Source organism: Hyla sarda, chromosome 4 (genome assembly GCF_029499605.1).
Source record: "Hyla sarda isolate aHylSar1 chromosome 4, aHylSar1.hap1, whole genome shotgun sequence".
Taxonomy (NCBI): Eukaryota; Metazoa; Chordata; class Amphibia; order Anura; family Hylidae; genus Hyla; species Hyla sarda.
The window spans coordinates 24,278,710-24,300,823 of NC_079192.1; the positions used below are offsets into that span (position 1 = coordinate 24,278,710).

The window sequence follows — 22,114 nt, forward strand, 5'->3', positions numbered from 1 at the left end:
GGTATGTTGGTACTATCAGGTGGTCACTGTATGGTGGTTTTGTTGATAGACAAGAAGACAAAAAATTCAGACTCTGTTAAAAAAAGGTCTAATATTTTATTTATATAATGAGAATACCAGGGTCTAGTAGCTTTATAAAACGCACCTTCATAAGTGCAGTACATGGTGTTTGTACCTTAAAGAAGAAAAAAGGTCCCTTGATAAGCAATTTATGGTCCATCTTGGCCCCCCTTTAGGTCCCATATATGTTCAGACCTTTAGTACCAAATGGTCCCTATTATTAATGGTCCATCACTAGGGTGAATAGCAATCTTCCTGGGAATAAAGCCAGAAATGCTAACGCTGTGTGCATTAATACTACTCTACTGGATCTACATTACCATTGGTGGTCCCAGTCTGGTCAGGACCAACACAACAGTCTTTGCAGGAGGTGGGAAATCTTATCAGTACTTGATCTGCAGATCCGAATCCCCCTTCTTGGACAAAGTTGGTAATTAGATCCAGAAAGTCCTTATTTACATGGGACACTTGGGTCTATAAAGACAAAACTGTCCCCCTTGTGGTCCCCTATAGGTTCAGACCTTTGGGTACCAGATGGTCCTTTGAAGCTAATATTATAGATATGTACAAAAAAACTATAAAAAGTGATATAAAAGTGTTTATGAGATCATAGAATGTTCATAGTTCAGATGAGAAATTTTGGGATGGGCAGCCCAGCCTGAACCAGTATGATACATGGGATTGATGGTCATAAAGGGAGATTCTGGTGTCCTCGGAGGATTGAGTCTAAAAGAATGTGGAGATGTGATGTCTTCAGAGGAATAGGATGTACCCTCGAATAACCAAGGGTGCGAGTTTACATGTGGTGCAGAAGATGAAGGATCGGTATCTTCATATGAAAACATCTCACGTTGATGTTGGTTTATGGTTGGTTCTATCTGCAAACTTCTTACGTTCCGGGCCTTTGGGTATTGATTGTTGCGATGGAGAACGTTGGTATAGATATGGTGCGGTGCCGGTATGACATTAGAAGGTGTAGGGCAAGGCTCCTCAGAAGACCAGTGACTGTTCATGGTTGGGTTTCGTGGTGATAGATCCTCAGAAGCATCTAGCTGGATTATTGGAGGAGTATTCTGGAGATGCGCACGTCTGGGCAGTGGGTCGTTACGGTGTAGATCAGTATTATGAGGAGCCTCATAGGCAAGGTTCACGGAGGGTGAAGTTCTTCTGTAGGGTATTTCGGATCTCCGGCTTCTGGTCAACAATTGCTGCCTTGCACCTCTTAAATTGAGGGACCTACTATGGAAATATAACAGAGGTTAAATGCAGTGTGCACAATTTAACGGTATGGCAAAATTATCATGTGCGGTCTACCGGTAGGTGACACACGCTCCTCACTGGGAGAGTCAGGGTCCAGTTATGAAGATCGCGGGGGAGTCCTTGTGGTCGCCACCCACGATCAGCTATTTATCCCCTATCCTGTAGATGGTGGATAAGTTAATTTTGGCTGGAGTTCTCCTTTAAAAAAATCCAGACTCGTGAACAGTGTATATTCATCACGATCCGGCGTCTATTGTTCATGTCCTACAAGTGGCTATTTTGTTTTGTTTATTGAAACTCACAAGCAGTGGTGTAAATAGGAGATGTGGTGATTTTTTATTGTTAGCATTGTTATTTCTGTGATGCCCATGGTACTTTCACTTATAAATGACGGCAGAGAGAAACCTGGGCGCTATCGCCAACTCCAGTTATAGAGGAAATATGTGGTGAACCACACGATGACCCAAACAGTGCTCCATGTACCGCTAAACAAATGTTTCAGGAAACAGAAGATTTACACTCTATTTCATTCTGTAGGTTTGGGGTCATCTTCGACTGCTCTGAAATGGCCAGAAAGGGCTCGCTGTATTGGCCAATCCCTCATAAAAGACCTTCCTGTACAAGAGGACACCAGCCCTTTAGTAGCAGGCCACACGGGACCATAAATAGTCCCTGACATTTCAGCCAACTCCCCAGCAAATTTCCAGCCTGTTCAGAGCACTTTCACCAACAGTATGTCATGGTAAAGCAGGAAGAAGTAGGTGCTGTATGGCAATTGGGCAGAGATGTAAGGTAAAGGAAGTGCCTGTGTGTGCACTACTGGCAAACAGACCAGCTCTAGTTCCACCCCCTGAAATAATAAGAAATAGCTGTGCCCCATGGAGGAGACTCCCAGGCGTTCAAAAACATTAACAAGAAGCCAAAAATCATCAATATGGAGTCTCTCTCAGTCAACTTAACAAAATCTTTTGAAACGCTGTGTAGGTTTCTATTGTCGTACGATTGGTCAGATGATGTCCGTATCTATTTTCCATATTTAAAGGAGTAGTCTAGTTAATAAAAACGTATCCCCTATCCGCAGGATAGGGGATACGTTTTTATTAACTAGACTACTCCATGATCAGACACTTATCCCTAATCTCCTGCGAGGCGCCCGGCTCTCCCCATGAATGAAGCGGTGGCCAGTATGGCCCCTTTATATATGCACTTTATGGGAGAGCCAGAGATACACGAGCGCTGTCCACAGGATAGGGAATAAGTGTCTTATCGCAGGGCGTCTGACCACTGGGACTCCACAGGAACTGACACTTATCCCCTAACCTGCAGGTAGGGGATAGGTTTTCATAAACTGGCCTACTCCTTTAAATTTCCGCTATGCACACCTGAGAACAAACTACAAGTTTTCTTTTTTTGTAGGATCTTACCGTGAAGTCTTCCTCATCCAGCAGATGTGACATATGAGGACTACGGAGGCAAGGAAGAAGAATCCACCCACCAGTAATGTCCCCAAAAGTGCATATTGGAAGTTATAGGTAATGGCATCTGGGAAAACATAAGTGTATGAGGGTCTAGTAGTTATATTGTTGTACATAACAGGCAGTGTTATAGTAGTTATATTCTTCTATATAGGAGCAGTATTATAGTAGTTATATTTTTGTATATAGGAGGCAGTATTATAGTAGTTATATTCTTGTATATAGGAGCAGTATTATAGTAGTTATATTCTTGTATATAGGAGCAGTATTATTGTAGTTATATTCTTGTATATAGGAGCAGTATTATTGTAGTTATATTCTTGTATATAGGAGGCAGTATCATAGTAGTTATATTCTTGTATATAGGAGCATTATTATAGTAGTTATATTCTTGTATATAGGAGGCAGTATTATAGCAGTTATATTCTTGTACATAGGAGCAGTATTATAGTAGATATATTCTTGTATATAGGAGCAGTATTATAGTAGTTATATTCTTGTATATAGGAGCAGTATTATAGTAGTTATATTCTTGTATATAGGAGGCAGTATTATAGTAGTTATATTCTTGTATATAGGAGACAGTATTATAGTAGGTATATTCTTGTATATAGGAGACAGTATTATAGTAGTTATATTCTTGTATATTGGGGCAGTATTATAGTAGTTATATTCTTGTATATAGGAGGCAGTATTATAGTAGTTATATTCTTGTATAGGAGCAGTATTATAGTAGTTATATTCTTGTATATAGGAGGCAGTATTATAGTAGTTATATTCTTGTATATAGGGGGCAGTATTATAGTAGTTATATTCTTATATATAGGAGGCAGTATTATAGTAGTTATATTCTTGTATAGGAGCAGTATTATAGTAGTTATATTCTTGTATATAGGAGGCAGTATTATAGTAGTTATATTCTAGTATATAGGAGCAGTATTATAGTAATTATATTCTTGTATATAGGAGCAGTATTATAGTAGTTATATTCTTGTATATATGAGCAGTATTATAGTAGTTATATTCTAGTATATAGGAGCAGTATTATAGTAATTATATTCTTGTACATAGGAGCAGTATTATAGTAGTTATATTCTTGTATATAGGAACAGTATTATAGTTGTTATATTCTTGTATATAGGAGCAGTATTATAGTAGTTATATTCTTGTACATAGGAGCAGTATTATAGTAGATATATTCTTGTATATAGGAGTATATTCTTGTATATAGGAGTAGTATTATAGTAGTTATATTCTTGTATATAGGAGCAGTATTATAGTAGTTATATTCTTGTATATAGGAGCAGTATTATAGAAGTTATATTCTTGTACATAGGGGGCAGTATTATAGTGGTTTTATCCTTGTACTCATGCAATATAGTAAATTATATTCTTGTAGAGATTAGAAATTATTGACCATCTTACCTGAGTCTTCCTCGATGGTAATGCAGTTCTCATAAATAGTCCCAGATGGGAAGGTGATAGCTTCACAGCAGACGCTCATCTTCAGGGCCATTAGCTCCATCGTGTAGGTTTGGCCATACTTTTTATGTAGCTTTACCCTTTCCTGATAATAAAATTTTGTGTAATTTCCCCAGTGAGGACTTAGCACCGCAATCATGCTGTATGAGCCATTGGTGTGCTCCTCCTTCCAGTGCACCTGGAATACCTGTTCCTCCGGGATCTGAGGGGTGCAGGAGACCAGGTAGAGGTCAGGAGATCTTAGCTGTGTGAAGTTTAGCTCCATAAGCGATGAGGATTGTTGTACTGGTAACGACATAAAGAGGACGATAACATTTATACCACCATAATACCATGTATGACATTCAGTCCACCATATTATCAAGTATGATATAGAGTCCACCATAATACCATGTACAACATTGAGTCCACCATAATACCATGTACGACATTGAGTCCACCATAATACCATGTATGACATTGAGTCCACCATAATACCATGTATGACATTTAGTCCACCATAATACCATGTATGACATTAAATCCACCATAATACCATGTATGACATTGAGTCCACCATAAAACCATGTACGACATTGAGTCCACCATAATACCATGTAGGACATTGAGTCCACCATAATACCATGTATGACATTGAGTTCACCATAATACCATGTATGAAATTTAATCCACCATAATACCATGTATGACATTGAGTCCACCATAATACCATGTATGACATTGAGTCCACCATAATACCATGTATGATATTGAATCCACCATCATACCATGTATGACATTGAGTCCACTATAATACCATGTATGACATTTAGTCCACCATAATACCATGTATGACATTGAGTCCACCATAATACCATTGATGACATTGAGTCCACCATAATACCATTGATGACATTAAATCCACCCTAATACCTTGTATGACATAGAGTCCAACATAATACCATGTATGCGTAATGAGACTGTGTCTAACGTCTTACACGAATGGCTTATTCTTGCTGGCAATAGGGGATGTACCACGGGATATGGAGGCTGTAGCTTATACTCTCAGCTTATAATGTACCAGGTCTACACATAAATACACATTTCCTCCTTTGTTTTGGAAAAATATGTTAGAAATTCAGAACTATGAAGTCCAGTAAAATGTCTCAAGATGTGTACCCCTACCAGGGTAATGGAGTCAGAGTATAGAAGACTAGAGGTGGTACAATCGGAATACACAGTTCTGACCCCCCTACTGCAAAATGAGTTGACTACGGGGGTTCGGGAACTAGAGAATGGTTGACGCGTCCCAAGGTATGGGCGCCTTTACGCATGTGACATCTCTAGGTATGTTATATGATTTTCCACTATAAAACTGACCAAGCAATAAAATAATGAAGAATGTCACATAAGAACAAATCGGTCAATCTCCTACCTGAACCTGCTCCTCCTAGAATGTAGAGGACTATAAGGACCAGTCTCCTCATCTTCAAGCAGGGTATTCGAAAGGTATTAAGAACTGGAGAGGAAGTGCTGACTGACAGTACTGTAGAACAGGAAAGAGGGGGAGAGGAAGACAAAAATATAGCAAGAAAGTAGGTGGTTAGATCGGGAAATGAGAGGACGACATGAAAGAGTGGAAAGAGTCAGAGTGCAGTCAGGTCTGAGCTGCTCGATGTCTCCACCATGATGAATCCAGCAGATGTCAAGTCCTTCCTCTGAAGTCTCAGGACTGAGGTTTGGTTGGATTCTCCGACGGCACATGGAATGGACACAGTACCCACGAGAGAGTCCCTGGTCCAGCGAGACAGCCAAACCTGAAATATATTACATCAAGGTGAAGTTTAGTAGTAAAATATAAGGCCTAAAAACCTTCATGAGCATTTGTACCATAGAGATAAAAGAGAAAAGGCCCCTGTTCAGGTCCTTTCTCTACCATAATGCAAAACTGGTGGCTCACCTCTGCCGGACACCCACACCTGCGCTCGGATTAACCGGTAGTGCTTCCGGACCAAACAGTATCACAAAGAAGGAAAGGATCCAGCGCAGGATGAGGTCAAATAGGAACTTTATTGAAGATCATATGGATGGCACATTAAAAACCAACGCGTTTCGGGTCAAGCTGGACACTTAGTCATGGCATCACCATGACTAAGGGTCCAGCCATGACTAAGGGTCCAGCTTGACCCGAAACGCGTTGGTTTTTAATGTGCCATCCATGTGATCTTCAATAAAGTTCCTGTTTGACTTCATCCTGAGCTGGATCCTTTCCTTCTTTGTTTCTCTACCATAATGGATAGAAAGTGAAGGGCAAAGTCAGGACCAGAGTTAAGTGAACTTACAGTAAATTGGTTCGTAACGAACCTTGCGGCTCGCCGAGCCGCAAGGTTCGTTACGAACCAATTTACTGTACATTCGCTCAACTCTAGTCAGGACCATCCTGGATGATGTCATGGAGGTCCCTTCTACTCTACCGTAGACAAATGTAAACTGGTCTCCCAATATTGGCCCATTTGCAACCATCCACTTGTGAATCTACAACATGCAATCCAGAGCCAAGTCATAGAACCAAACTGGAATTATACATAGGGGGTGCAAAGCCCAATGTACTGATTCAGGTCTTGAATGGCCAGCAGGTTCCCTTATCTGTATAGGGCCTAAAAAATGTAATTTATTTTATCTCCTCCTCTTGCTGTCGAGAGGAAATGATGGATTTCAGGTTAGGAAAAAGCTTTAGTCTTAGGACCACTGTAGTGTACTTCAGAAATATTTCACCACCCCCACCCCCCATCGACCATCTCTTTTAAATTGCCCCACCTGAGGTCCAGAAGATTGATATGACATTTATATACTATGAACCCCCCCCCCCCTTGAAGAATCAAGGTTACCTGTCTTGCTTATGTCAGGGGTTAAATGTTCATAGGAAATAAGCAAAAAAATCTATATAAAAAAATCTTATACCAACCTGCACAATAACCGGTCGCTTCTCATGCTTACGGTAGAATACTGCCTTCAGGTCAAACTCTGGGTTCTGGCCCTTGACACTCCTTGAGGTCACTTTTTTGCCCTCACAGTGAACTGTAGCATAAACTGCGGGGTCTACAAGGAACAACATTGATCAGAACCTATTCAACAAGTCCAAAATTTTACCAGAGAAATATTCCTGTACCTCTGCTCCCCCCTGGCACTGACAGTCCCGATGCTGCATGCACTGTAATAGAGGTGACCAATCGCAGAGTGCCCACCAAGAAGGACATACAGGATGGCCGAGGAGCATCTTGTGTCAGTTCCCTAGGATCAGAAATGCATCACTAGTTTTCACTTAGTTACATATATATCTCCGAGTACATACAGTATAAGTATCTTTACACTAGCTTTTGCCCACGGCTTGGCTTGCATTAAATTTGGGGTAACATAGATCTACTTTTTACGATCCTATAGTAATGAGGCCGCTCTGGGTAAAGTCTACGGACATCCAAACAACCCGAAACATTACATCTGCTGTTTCATGGAATTGAAACATAGAAACATAGAATGTGTTGGCAGATAAGAACCATTTGGCCCATCTAGTCTGCCCCCACCATGATCACTGTAGAGATGGTATTGGGCAGGTGATGGGCAGTGCCTGGTTTCCTCCAGATATGATGCTGCCCCACCATGATCACTGTAGGGATGGTATTGGGCAGGTGATGGGCAGTGCCTGGTTTCCTCCAGACATGATGTTGCCCCACCATGATCACTGTAGGGATGGTATTGGGCAGGTGATGGGCAGTGCCTGGTTTCCTCCAGACATGATGTTGCCCCCACCATGATCACTGTAGGGATGGTATTGGGCAGGTGATGGGCAGTACCTGGTTTCCTCCAGACATGATGCTGCCCCACCATGATCACTGTAGGGATGGTATTGGGCAGGTGATGGGCAGTGCCTGGTTTCCTCCAGACATGATGCTGCCCCCACCATGATCACTGTAGGGATGGTATTGGGCAGGTGATGGGCAGTGCCTGGTTTCCCCCAGACATGATTCTGCCCCCACCATGATCACTGTAGGGATGGTATTAGGCAGGTGATGGGCAGTGCCTGGTTCCCTCCAGACATGATGCTGCCCCCCACCATGATCACTGTAGGGATGGTATTAGGCAGGTGATGGGCAGTACCTGGTTTCCTCCAGACATGATGCTGCCTCCACCATGATCACTGTAGGGATGGTATTGGGCAGGTGATGGGCAGTGCCTGGTTTCCTCCAGACATGATGCTGCCCACACCATAATTCACTGTAGGGATGGTATTGGGCAGGTGATGGGCAGTGCCTGGTTTCCTCCAGACATAATGCTGCCCCCACCATGATCACTGTAGGGATGGTATTGGGCAGTGCCTGGTTTCCTCCAGACATGATGCCGCCCTCACCATGATCACTGTAGAGATGGTATTGGGCAGTGATTGGCAGTGCCTGGTTTCCTCCAGACATGATGGCGCCCCCACCATGATCACTGTAGGTATGGTATTGGGCAGGTGATGGGCAGTGCCTGGTTTCCTCCAGACATGATGCTGCCCCCACCATGATCAATGTAGAGATGGTATAGGGCAGGTGATGGGCAGTGCCTGGTTTCCTCCAGACATGATGCTGCCCCCACCATGATCACTCACCATGATCACTGTAGGGATGGTATTGGGCAGGTGATGGGCAGTGCCTGGTTTCCTATAGACATGATACTGCCCCCACCATGCTTCACTGTAGGGATGGTATTGGGCAGGTGATGGGCAATTCCTGGTTTCCTCCAGACATGATGCTGCCCACACCATGATCATTGTAGGGATGGTATTGGGCAGGTGATGGGCAATGCCTGGTTTCCTCCAGACATGATGCTGTGTCCACCATGATCATTGTAGGGATGGTATTGGGCAGGTGATGGGCTGTGCCTGGTTTCCTATAGACATGATACTGCCCCCACCATGCTTCACTGTAGGGATGGTATTGGGCAGGTGATGGGCAGTGCCTGGTTTCCTCCAGACATGATACTGCTCCCACGATGATCACTGTAGGGATGGTATTGGGCAGGTGATGGGCAGTGCCTGGTTTCCCCCAGACATGATGCTGCCCCCACCATGATCACTGTAGGGATGGTATTGGGCAGGTGATGGGCAGTGCCTGGTTTCCTCCAGACATGATGTTGCCCCCACCATGATCATTGTAAGGATGGTATTGGGCAGGTGATGGGCAGTGCCTGGTTTCCCCCAGACATGATGCTGTCCCCACCATACTACACTGTAGGGATGGTATTGGGCAGGTGATGGCAGTGCCTGGTTTCCTCCAGACATGATGCTGCCCCCACCATGATCACTGTAAGGATGGTATTGGGCAGGTGATGGGCAGTACCTGGTTTCCTCCAAACATGATGCTGCCCCCACCATGATCACTGTAGGGATGGTATTGGGCAGGTGATGGCAGTGCCTGGTTTCCTCCAGACATGATGCTGCCCCCACCATGATCACTGTAGGGATGGTATTGGGCAGGTGATGGGCAGTGCCTGGTTTCCCCCAGACATGATGCTGCCCCCACCTGCTCCACTGTTCCCTGGTGCTTGAGCAACATTGTAGTTTTCTATCGCAAAGGTTCGTGTCTGCTTTGTTTCTGTTTTCCAGACTAACTCCTGTACTTCGATGCCCTCCTGTGTATGGACCTGGTATCTCCTCTGCAACTCAAGTCAAGCTTCTGCATCATGAAGCGGGATAAAGGATGAAAACTAGCAGAATACTCCACTCCCAAGTTTGGCCCAACGCCAAACCAGTAACTGGCAGAGCGGGTCCATTACCACAGGTGACTTCACTCAAGTTGCAGAAACATTTCAAAGATGATCAGAGAAATAGGAGGCCCCCAGAGCTAAATTTCAAGTGTCACAGAAAAGAGTCTGAAGTACTTGGTGCAGAATTCTATACCTTAGGTGGCTTGCATGGTCTGTATACACCCGCAGGAAGAAGGCTCCAGTTAGCCCTGGTTGGAAAGTGGTCGGCAAGATGACATAGCGCCCCTTCAGCAGCTCAGTATGAACCATGACGCTACGGGAGTTTATATAAGTTGAAGATGTAGCTTTAGCGGGCGTGCAATGTAGACGGTATTTGCGATTCATCTCTACCTGACAGAAGAAAGAACCGTGAATCATAGAGGTCAGCAGATTAAAGGGGTACTCCAAAGGATAGGGAATAAAATGTCTGATCACATGGGTCCCTCCGCTAGGGAACCCAAGCGATCTCGGCTACGGCACCCAAGACATCCGGCGCACAGAGCAAACTTTGCTCCGTGCCGGATGACTGGCGATGCGGGTAGGAAGCTTGTGATGTCACGGCCACGCCCCGATCGTGATCTCATGGCCACGCCCCCTCAATACAAGTCTATGTGAGGGGGCATGACGGCTGCCCCCTCATGCCCCCACCCATAGTCTTGCATTGAGGGGGTGTGGCCATGATGTCACAAGTCTCCAGCACTGCAACCTTTGGATAATGGATAAGATGTCTAGGGGCGGAGTACCCCTTTAAGATGTAGTCCAAGAATAATCACCAATCGTACTATTCGGTACCTTAAAGACAAAGAATCCAATGGGTAGGTTTTCGCCTCCTCCTGCGGTACGTTGGGTTCTTCGGTCCTCCTGCTCCAGAGAGATGAGAACATTGTCCTGGTCTAACGTGACATCAAAGCAGAACTGCAAGACAAGATATAAGTCAAGGTATTCATATCTGTACATTATGTTAGGATGTGAATATTTTCCTCAGCCTGGCACTGAGCTTCTGGGGTCATGATATGATTATCACTGATAGGTAAAGACTAGCTTTCTCTCCAATACCTGTGGGTTGTGTAGGTAAGTGGCCTTGTTATTTGGACATCCACCACTCCTGTCTTTCAGGGGATCCGAATGCTGCTTCCAAGAGGAGAAAACTGATTCTTCTTTCCACGTCTTTTGAGTGCTCAGAAGGTGAGTGTTGACTCGTCGGCAGAGAGTGATATCGGTGAAGTGTAAGCAGAAGTCATCCCAACTCATCCTAGTAAAGAGTAAGACAGACCTAAGTATCGACAGGTGTTGCCTTTGCTTTCTATTGTGTAGTTGCATTCATTACGTGCCTATAACTAGGACCAGATTAACATCTGTGGAGGCTTCGGTGCAAGAAATTTAGTGGGAACCTCTATCCAATTTAACTCAGACCTTAATATCATCTAGTATAGAAAAGATACGGTAACCCGCACTCACCGCTAGGCTTCAGCCACCCGACTCTGTTTCAACTGCTTTTACGGACCTGGTTTCAGACTTGCTGCAGGGTGCTCAGAGGCGACTTCCGGCGGTTTCGCGCTGTGTGCGCTTCTTCCGGCCTACCAGTAACCCACACTCACCACTAGGCTTCAGCCACCCGACTCCGCTTCAACTGCTTCTACTGGCTGGCAGTTTCGCGCTGTGTGCGCGTCTTCTGGCCTTCCAGGCCAGAAGAAGCGCACACAGCGTGAAACTGCCGGCAATCGCCCCTGAGCTCCCTGCAGCAAGTCTGGAACCGGGTCCATAGAAGCAGTTGAAGCGGAGTTGGGTGACTGAAGCCTAGTGGTGAGTGCGGGTTACCGTGTCTTTTCTATACTAGATGATATTAGTGACTTGGATTTTTCAGGTCCTCAGCACCTCTGGACTAGCAGACGTAGGACTTCGGTCTCCCGCAGTGATAAGGTAACTGAGCAACGGTACTTTGATCTGCTGTATAGCAATAGTGCCACTATATCTTTTAGAGAGGATTAGCTTAGACCTTGGTTGATCTATTGCAGCAACGAAGGGGTGGTCCTGCATACACGGGACCCTCTCCACTGGTTTTTTGGGGGTTATAGGGACAGTCAAGACAATGACTTAAGACTTCAATGGAGATAGTCACATGAATGAATGGCCACCTCGTCGCTGCTGAATAGGATCACTAAAGGACCATTTGATTATGTTCTCCTAAGAAGGTGGTCCATGAACTGAGCAGTGTATACACTACAACAAGCCCAAGCTAGGCTTTCTTTTAACCTGGGAAAAAATGTTCATTTTGCTACCCTAGCCCTGTATCCATATACCCTTGCCAAGGCAAATAGGCTTGTTGTTGCTCTCATTCCCAACACTAAGCACCTCAGGCACTTGCCCTGGTTGCCCCTTCCTAGCTACACAATCGTGACTGTCACGTCTGAGATGGCAGGGTAGGTAGTTGAATGGAGCCTTTAGGACAACCAGTTGGACATGTAGGATGAATGGTGGAGAGCCCCTAGGTCTCCAAGGCAGTGGGGATGTGTCATCCCTATTATTCAGCCCTGCCCAAATACCTTATGTAATGTGAATGAATGAAGGGATGTCCCGGCCCTTTAATACACTGTAGATAAGTGTTGTTCTTAGTCAACATTTACCAAAATTCTCCATCATCATCCACAGTGACCCCCAGCTTTTCTCTCTGTCTTCGACTCACTTTCTTCCATTCTTCCGACCTACAAAAACAGAAACCCTGTGTCCACATCAAGTGTCTTACGCTCACAGCCCATAGGTGTTCTTTGTGGTTAACCCTTACTTATCACTCCAGGCTCCCTTCCATTCTCCGCTCCCCCAGGGATTTCGCAGACGAATGAGTCGTAATTTATGCGTCCGAAAAAGGGAGAACAGTCCGGAGTGTAGGGCGATATTCCTAATGGCGGTAACGCTGTAGGCGTGACCGGTTACGAGGCCGCTGGAGAGGACTTCTTCAATACCTTGACTGGGGCTTGGCTGAATGGAAAGATCATGGAAACAATCATGTGAGCTCTTCTTTTGTTCGAGGAACTCTAAAAAGTCCCTTACCAGATTCTCACCCAGTCTTGGAACTTATCTTTTGCGACCAAGCTTTACTCTGTCTCGAAAATACTCAATATTTCCCAAACATGGCATAACACTTACCCCATGTTTGGCAGCCCTTATTATTGTATGTTTCTTTATTTCATTTAGTTTGATCTGTAGGATCTACCTTGACCTCTATGACTTGATTATGGCCCAAAACCGTGCCCACTGGAATCATTTTCTAAACCCCATTCATCTATACCCCCCATCATCTTCTGACCACTATTGCTTGGTGGTCAGAAGTGCCTAGTATTTGAATATACACTCCTAAATCTAGCCTGATCATCAGAAGTGCTATACCCCCTTTATTTCATTATCTTAATAGCTATTCTGGTCAATAGAGAGACCTGTGCAGCTGTACAATTACAGCTGCACAGTTTTCTTTATCTCCTACCATTAGGCACCTCTGGGGAAGAGGAAGCTGAACTATCACTGTTCAGCATCTTTGTTACAGACTCAAGTTAAAGCTTGGATTTGCGACGAACCATTGAACCTCTGGTCAACAGCCCCTCCCACCTGGCATCTTAAAATTAAAGGAGTGCTCCGGGGGAGTTAAGAAAAATAAAAATGCCCCAAAGCCACCACAATACCTGTTCTGTGTCCCCTGTAGTTATCCATGTGGTTTTGGCAGCTCCTTTGGCCCCTGATGTCTCCTAGATATTCTATTTCCTTGTTTGCAGCACAGACTACATCTCCCAGAAGTCAGTGCAGCTCTGTGTAATGTCTGCCAGCCAATTACTTTCATTATCTGTGTGAATGTTGTAAACACACTGTACAGGTCTTTTCTTTCAGACTATTCCCAGTAATAAATCATACTGTGCTCTGAATGGCAGCAGTCAGTGACTAGATCTACACAGGAAAGAGATATGTGAACAAGTTCCTCTAAAGAAGGCACTGGTATCCGGAGATGAAAGTAAACTTCTTTATTGGCAATGCGTTTCGATCCCGAACCGGGATCTTCGTCAGGCACTTCGTGATGCCTGACGAAGATCCCGGTTCGGGATCGAAACGCGTTGCCAATAAATAAGTTTAATTTCATCTCCGGGTACCAGCGCCTTCTTTAGCGGAACTTTTTTACATATCTCTTTCCATTGTTATCCACCGGACTCACACGGGGAAGTTCCTCGTGGCAGCGGTTCCATTCGATTTCCTGCAGATAGACGCTACTGTAGGTGTTGTGCTCTGAGCGCAACACCTAGGGGTAAGAACCCATCTTTGCGTTATCTCCTTTATTTTATATAAACGGTCCTCACTAGGGGCGCACCTCTTGTAGTTTTTTCTCGTTGATATATTAAATCTACACAGGAAAAGAGCATTAGTGCTGAGGAGACTTAGAATCTTCACTGAGCTTTTCTCTCACGGCAAGCTTCTCACACAGGGAGAGGAGGGGGAGGTGAGGTGTGGCTATGAAGACAGAGCCCTAGACAGACAGAAATCACATGGTGTTGTCTTGAAGGGTGGGGGCTATTCTCCGTGAGGGGTTTACACCAAGACAAAGTTGATCAGAGAATGTCAATTTTCTCTCACTCCCTGCATGTAAGTGACAGCTGAAAGAGGGAAACAGTTTTATATAGCTAATGAGTGTTATTTAGACAAATACATAGGTTGGTGAGAGGGAAAGGATGAGCTATGGGTTAAGTTCCCCGAAGTACCCCTTTAACTATTTCCCCGCCCTAGACCCCCAGAGATCCTTACATTAACCCTGTCATTCCCCTAGACCACCTGGGATCCTTACATTAACTCCTTCATTGTCCCATACAACCAGGGATTCTGACATCAACCCCTTCGCTGCTTTAGATTTCTACTGTCCAAAATGAAGAGGTATACTGGCATTAAAGCTTTCTGCCCTAGACCACCAGGGATACAGAAATAAACCTCTTCACTGCCCTAGACCACCAGGGATGTAAACAATAGCCTTCACTGTACTGAACCTGAACCTGTTTAAAGAAACAGAGCTACAGCCAGAAATCTTAAAATTTACCAATTGACTTGCCTTAGACTATCAGGGATCCTTACATTTTGGTGCTAGTATAATAAACATGGCCCTGGGTCACAGAAAAAAATAAATAAAAATAAGCCATACTTACCTAGCCCTGGTCCCTCACACCTCCCGTTTGGCTCTGCCCGGAAGCATAGTGGGACCAGACAGAGCCAAACGAGAGCTGCAGGGAACCAGGGCTAGGTAAGAATCAAATTTTTTTCTTTTCAATTTTTTTCTGGGTCCCAACAACAAATTATTTTCCATGCAGGTACCTGAATACCCTTTTAACCACTTCACTGCTCTAGACAACAATGAGTATTGGAAAAAATCACCCCACTGCCCTAGAAATCTACATTGGCATATTATAGCAAAGAAGACTTCAATGTGTGACAAGAACTCTCGGCGCTGTTCGGAACAAGAGGATCAGGACAACAATCATTCAGGTGAATAGCTTTAATGATCCAGAATGCAATGCGTTTTGCTGCGCATGCGCAGCTTCATGATGCCTGATGAAGCTGCGCATGCGCATCGAAATGCGTTGCATTCTGGTTTCTTCTTGCATTCTTCTTTGCTAGACCTACCTTTCGACAGGACGGCTGCAGATGGAACATGTTTGATATGTGCCTCCCATTGTTGTGTATGTTACACAACCAACTCGGGTAAGAGGCTATCTTCCTCCTCCCCCCTCCCTGTGGTATTGCTTGGATTCCTGCACATGAGAGCGCTTTCTCCTCCTCCTTTCTTTTCTCATATTGGTATATCGACATGAAAGGGGTCATCCAGGAATCAAAAAACAAACCTAATTTGTTTAAAATACCGCTCCTTGTCTGTCTCCAGGTTGGGTGTGGTATTACAACTTGGCTCCATTCACTTCAATGAAACTGAGCTGCAGACCCACATCCAACCTGGAAACAGACAGGGTGCAGTCTTTGAAAGAAATGATCTCTGTTTTTCTATTCCTGGATAACTCCTTTAAAGGGTACATCCAATCAAAAAACATTTGATATATCATAGATTAATATATGCAGAATAACTTTCCAATTGCATTTTATTAAAAAATATGCTTCTTTCTATTTAATTTTCCACTTTGAAAAAATGACCACTAGGGGTCTCCCTACCAGTCCTGGCCGCAAGCCCTTTTTGTAAATTTCAGACTCATGCTGGAGTTCTAAATCTCAGACTGCAGCTAGGACACAGACAAGCTCAGCACTACTCCCTGCCTGTCAATTAGACAGGCAGGAGCCAGCACTGTGCTCATAGCACAGCAGGACATACTCCTGACTTTGCCTTACTGCATGGCCTCATTCATTTTACAATCTGAGCTCCCATCTTTCTTCTCTGTGCACATGCAGTTGTAAACAGAGAGGAGAAGATTCAGAGCTGCCAGCTGAGCTTGTCTGTGTCCTGGCTGCAGTCTGAGATTTAGGACTCCAGCATGAGTCTGAAATCTATAAAAAGGGCTTGCGGCCAGGACTGGTAGGGAGACCCCTAGTGGTCATTTTTTCAAAGTGGAAAATTAAATCGAAAGAAGCATATTTTTAATAACATGCAATCGGAAAGTTATTCTGCATAAATTAATCTATAATATATGAAAAGTTTATATTTATTTTTATGAAAGGTACCCTTTAACTCATTCTCTGTCCCTTGACTATCAAGGGTACTTGACTGTCCTAGACCACAAAGGTTGCAGACCATAACCTTCACGGCACTTGACCTGGATACTGTTCAATAGTATTTGCTTGGACTCTACCTGTATATCTGGATGAATTACAGATGACCATAGAGGGTCCTGTAGTGGGATCAGTTCCCAGGTCCTAAACTGTCCTGATTACTGGTAACAAAGACTTAGAGCAGTGGTCTACAACTGTGGCCCTCAAGTTGCTGCAAAACTTCAACTCCCAGCATGCCCGGACAGCCGTTGGCTGTCCGGGCATGCTGGGAGTTGAAGTTTTGCAACATCTTGAGGCCCACAGTTTGGAAACTACTGACTTAGAGGGAACGTGCCTTTTGCATAGCCCAATGATCCACCTTCTACTCCAGTGCTTTAAGTGAGCTGGTACTCAGCGGTACTCAGTACTGCCACTTCCAAAAATGGCTCTTGACAGTACCAGCACCTCTCCGTGTGCCCAGAACGTGGTTTTACTGTACCGGAACGCGGGGGGGGGGGAGTACCGGCACCTAATAGAGTACTGGCACCTCTTTTGGCCCACTTAAAGCACTGTTCTACTCCATCCATGATCTAGATCTACATACATGACCCAAATCATAGGTAGCCAGGGATGTGCACAGGTTGACTAGAAAATGGGCTTGAGCCCCTGCCCTTTCCATGTTCCTCCTTTAAGTGCCCTGGGCAGTCTGGCATCATTATGTGGGCATTTATCTAAATAATTATAAGAAGTGCCCTTTTTTTTAGTTCAGCCCCTGCCCCCCAAAATGTCTGAGCACGTCCCTGTAGGTAGCACCCAATTTTACCTAAAAAATGGTAAGAAGGAATAGACAACGTGCAAAAATATTTCTGAACTCTTTACCCTGATGGAGGCAGAAATAAGAGATGCCCGAGCGTGCGCTTTCATCAATGACTTGAACAGCTTCTTCTTTTCCGCATCCGACCCATAATTCCCTTCATTTAGGCTGATGGCCTCGGAGACCCCACCGGTAAAGTCAATGAGAGCTTCAGCAGTGCTGCCTCCATCCAAGGCCTCATAATTCCCAATGAGTCTATGGGAGAAGACAACATGGAAGAATAGAAACAAGTATATGGATCAGAGGCCGAAACAGAGGAGGGGATTTATCAAAACCTGTCCAGAGGAAAAGTTGCTGAGTTGCCCATAGCAACCAATCAGATCGCTGCTTTCATTTTTCACAGGCCTTTTTTTTTCCAAAAGTGAAAGAAGTGATCTGATTGGTTGCTATGGGCAACTCAGCAACTTTTCCTCTGGAAAGGTTTTGATCATTCTCCCCCAGAGAACCTTACTTGGCATAGGCCTTCTCAAGTAGGGAACACCAGAAGACGTTTCCCTTCTGACCAGGCCGGCAGAAAATCAACTCCCCTCCAGATGTCGGCAGACGGTCGTCTATAACAACCTCTACCCAGCGACCAAAACGCCAGAATCGGAACCTGAAGATGCCGGAATGTGGGGAACCTCCTCCGGAGCGAGGCCAGTCCTGTTCTTCAGGAGAAGGTATAACCTGCAGTACGAGACACAAATATAACTTATACCAGCTGTACATATATAATTATATACAGTATATACCCAGGTTATACCAGCATGGTCCATATCACTATATACAGGAGATATATAACTTATACCAGCTGTACATATATATTATATACAGTATATACCCAGGTTATACCAGCATGGTCCATATCACTATATACAGGAGATATATAACTTATACCAGCTGTACATATATATTATATACAGTATATACCCAGGTTATACAAGCATGGTCCATATCACTATATACAGGAGATATATAACTTATACCAGCTGTACATATATAATTATATACAGTATATACCCAGGTTATACCAGCACGGTCCATATCACTATATACAGGAGATATATAACTTATACCAGCTGTACATATATATATTATATACAGTATATACCCAGGTTATACCAGCATGGCCCATATCACTATATACAGGAGATATATAACTTATACCAGCTGTAAATATATATTATATACAGTATATACCCAGGTTATACCAGCATGGTCCATATCACTATATACAGGAGATATATAACTTATACCAGCTGTACATATATATTATATACAGTATACCCAGGTTATACCAGCATGGTCCATATCACTATATACAGGAGATATATAACTTATACCAGCTGTACATATATATTATATACAGTATATACCAGGTTATACCAGCATGGTCCATATCACTATATACAGGAGATATATAACTTATACCAGCTGTACATATATAATTATATACAGTATATACCAGGTTATACCAGCACGGTCCATATCACTATATACAGGAGATATATAACTTATACCAGCTGTACATATATAATTATATACAGTATATACCCAGGTTATACCAGCACGATCCATATCACTATATACAGGAGATATATAACTTATACCAGCTGTATATATATAATTATATACAGTATATATACCAGGTTATACCAGCATGGTCCATATCACTATATACAGGAGATATATAACTTATACCAGCTGTACATATATATTATATACAGTATATACCCAGGTTATACCAGCATGGTCCATATCACTATATACAGGAGATATATAACTTATACCAGCTGTACATATATATTTATATACAATATATACCAGGTTATACCAGTATGGTCCATATCACTGTATACGGGAGATATATAACTTATACCAGCTGTACATATATATTATATACAGTATATACCCAGGTTATACCAGCATGGTCCATATCACTATATACAGGAGATATATAACTTATACCAGCTGTACATATATATTACATACAGTATATACCAGGTTATACCAGCATGGTCCATATCCCTATATACAGGAGATATATAACTTATACCAGCTGTACATATATAATTATATACAGTATATACCAGGTTATACCAGCATGGTCCATATCCCTATATACGGGAGATATATAACTTATACCAGCTGTACATATATATTATATACAGTATATACCAGGTTATACCAGCATGGTCCATATCACTATATACAGGAGATATATAACTTATACCAGCTGTACATATATAATTATATACAGTATATACCCAGGTTATACCAGCATGGTCCATATCACTTTATACAGGAGATATATAACTTATACCAGCTGTACATATATAATTATATACAGTATATACCAGGTTATACCAGCATGGTCCATATCACTATATACAGGAGATATATAACTTATACCAGCTGTACGTATATAATTATATACAGTATATACCAGGTTATACCAGCATGGTCCATATCACTATATACATGAGATATATAACTTATACCAGCTGTACATATATATTATATACAGTATATACCAGGTTATACCAGCATGGTCCATATCACTATATACAGGAGATATATAACTTATACCAGCTGTACATATATAATTATATACAGTATATACCAGGTTATACCAGCATGGTCCATATCACTATATACAGGAGATATATAACTTATACCAGCTGTACATATATATTATATACAGTATATACCAGGTTATACCAGCATGGTCCATATCCCTATATACGGGAGATATATAACTTATACCAGCTGTACATATATAATTATATACAGTATATACCAGGTTATACCAGCATGGTCCATATCACTATATACAGGAGATATATAACTTATACCAGCTGTACATATATATTATATACAGTATATACCCAGGTTATACCAGCATGGTCCATATCACTGTATACAGGAGATATATAACTTATACCAGCTGTACATATATATTATATACAGTATATACCCAGGTTATACCAGCATGGTCCATATCACTATATACAGGAGATATATAACTTATACCAGCTGTACATATATATTATATACAGTATATACCCAGGTTATACCAGCATGGTCCATATCACTATATACAGGAGATATATAACTTATACCAGCTGTACATATATAATTATATACAGTATATACCCAGGTTATACCAGCATGGTCCATATCACTGTATACAGGAGATATATAACTTATACCAGCTGTACATATATATATTATATACAGTAGATACCCAGGTTATACCAGCATGGTCCATATCACTATATACATGAGATATATAACTTATACCAGCTGTACATATATAATTATATACAGTATATACCCAGGTTATACCAGCATGGTCCATATCACTATATACAGGAGATATATAACTTATACCAGCTGTACATATATAATTATATACAGTATATACCCAGGTTATACCAGCATGGTCCATATCACTATATACAGGAGATATATAACTTATACCAGCTGTACATATATATATTATATACAGTATATACCAGGTTATACTAGCATGGTCCATATCACTATATACAGGAGATATATAACCTATACCAGCTGTACATATATAATTATATACAGTATATACCCAGGTTATACCAGCACGGTCCATATCACTATATACAGGAGATATATAACTTATACCAGCTGTACATATATAATTATATACAGTATATACCCAGGTTATACCAGCATGGTCCATATCACTATATACAGGAGATATATAACTTATACCAGCTGTACATATATAATTATATACAGTATATACCCAGGTTATACCAGCACTATCCATATCACTATATATAAGAGTTTCCTGTATTATATTTAGTAACTTATAACAATAATTACAGTATTCCAGGAACACAGGCGGGGTGTAGAGTCTCTATGGAGGAGTCTCCCCCAGCGGGTGCAGAACTGACTCACTATAAGCAAAGGAACCAGGGAAACCAGATTGTCCAGATGTTTGTCGCTGACATATTAAGCATTTCCAACATGAAGTGAACTTCTGAAGGAAATAGATAAGTAGGGGATTGAACGGGATCAAAAAAAATTCCCACTCGTCCAGGGTATGAATAGTTTCCAAAATAAGGTACCTACAAAATCACGACTTATGGACAAGGCCAATCCATGGATTAATAGAGCTTTGGGCTAAAAGAAATACAAAGAGTCAACGTACCATTGGTCTTGAATAGGCATTTAACCGATGGGGGTGCAGGGAAAACAATCTCACCCTTTCAGGCCCTTAAACCGGATGGGACCCCCAAAGCCCCTGGTATTTGACACCAAGCATTTTATACTTCTAAAAGCCAAAGTTTCATTAGGTTCTTGCTGTAAAGATCAAGCCCAAGACAATCGTGTGCCAGTCTACCAATCCCTTAAAGGGGTACTCCGCCTATAGACATCTTATCCCCTATCCAAAGGATAGGGAATAAGATGTCTGATCGTGGGGGTCCCGACACTGGGAACCCCTTGTGATCTCGGCTGCGGCACC

The 22,114-nt window shown here is 42.7% G+C and overlaps 2 protein-coding genes and 1 long non-coding RNA gene across 5 annotated transcripts in view; 1 reads left to right on the top strand and 2 right to left on the bottom strand.

Annotated features, from left to right (window-relative positions):
- The window catches only part of LOC130367625 (uncharacterized), a 40,832-nt gene extending 22,971 nt beyond the window's left edge, over nt 1-17,861 (top strand). For both annotated transcript variants that reach the window (XR_008892112.1, XR_008892113.1), the window contains exons 2-5: nt 2,737-2,852; nt 15,371-15,545; nt 15,678-15,761; nt 17,733-17,861. This is a non-coding gene — a long non-coding RNA (uncharacterized LOC130367625). The remainder of the gene's footprint in view (nt 1-2,736; nt 2,853-15,370; nt 15,546-15,677; nt 15,762-17,732) is intronic.
- Nucleotides 95-5,890, bottom strand: LOC130367623 (uncharacterized). 2 transcript variants are annotated; one of them, XM_056570184.1, is made up of 4 exons: nt 5,692-5,890; nt 4,221-4,562; nt 2,745-2,862; nt 95-1,296 (listed from the first exon to the last, which is right to left on the bottom strand). In XM_056570184.1, exons 1-4 carry the CDS (start codon nt 5,741-5,743, stop codon nt 660-662), a joined length of 1,149 nt encoding a protein of 382 aa, XP_056426159.1. In that variant the 5' UTR covers nt 5,744-5,890; the 3' UTR covers nt 95-659. The 2 variants fall into 2 exon arrangements, with proteins under 2 accessions (XP_056426159.1, XP_056426158.1); XM_056570183.1 differs by having other exon boundaries at nt 95-1,299.
- Nucleotides 5,756-22,114, bottom strand: part of LOC130367622 (calpain-5-like) — a 32,611-nt gene continuing 16,252 nt past the window's right edge. The window contains exons 3-12 of the mRNA XM_056570182.1: nt 18,077-18,291; nt 17,631-17,820; nt 12,820-13,013; nt 12,662-12,739; nt 11,094-11,289; nt 10,830-10,952; nt 10,192-10,388; nt 7,426-7,547; nt 7,222-7,355; nt 5,756-6,073 (exon numbers count right to left, since the gene is read on the bottom strand). Of these exons, the coding sequence (XP_056426157.1) occupies nt 5,903-6,073; nt 7,222-7,355; nt 7,426-7,547; nt 10,192-10,388; nt 10,830-10,952; nt 11,094-11,289; nt 12,662-12,739; nt 12,820-13,013; nt 17,631-17,820; nt 18,077-18,291 (1,620 nt within the window). The 3' untranslated portion in view covers nt 5,756-5,902. The remainder of the gene's footprint in view (nt 6,074-7,221; nt 7,356-7,425; nt 7,548-10,191; nt 10,389-10,829; nt 10,953-11,093; nt 11,290-12,661; nt 12,740-12,819; nt 13,014-17,630; nt 17,821-18,076; nt 18,292-22,114) is intronic.

Coding starts and splice junctions, on each gene's coding strand:
- LOC130367623 (XM_056570183.1), bottom strand. CDS start 5,743: ATGAGGAGACTGGTCCTTATAGTCCTCTACATTCTAGGAGGAGCAGGT. Junction 4,563..5,691: donor TCTAGGAGGAGCAGGTTCAG/GTAGGAGATTGA, acceptor TGTCGTTACCAG/TACAACAATCCTCATCGCTT. Junction 1,300..2,744: donor TGGATGAGGAAGACTTCACG/GTAAGATCCTAC, acceptor ATATTTCCATAG/TAGGTCCCTCAATTTAAGAG.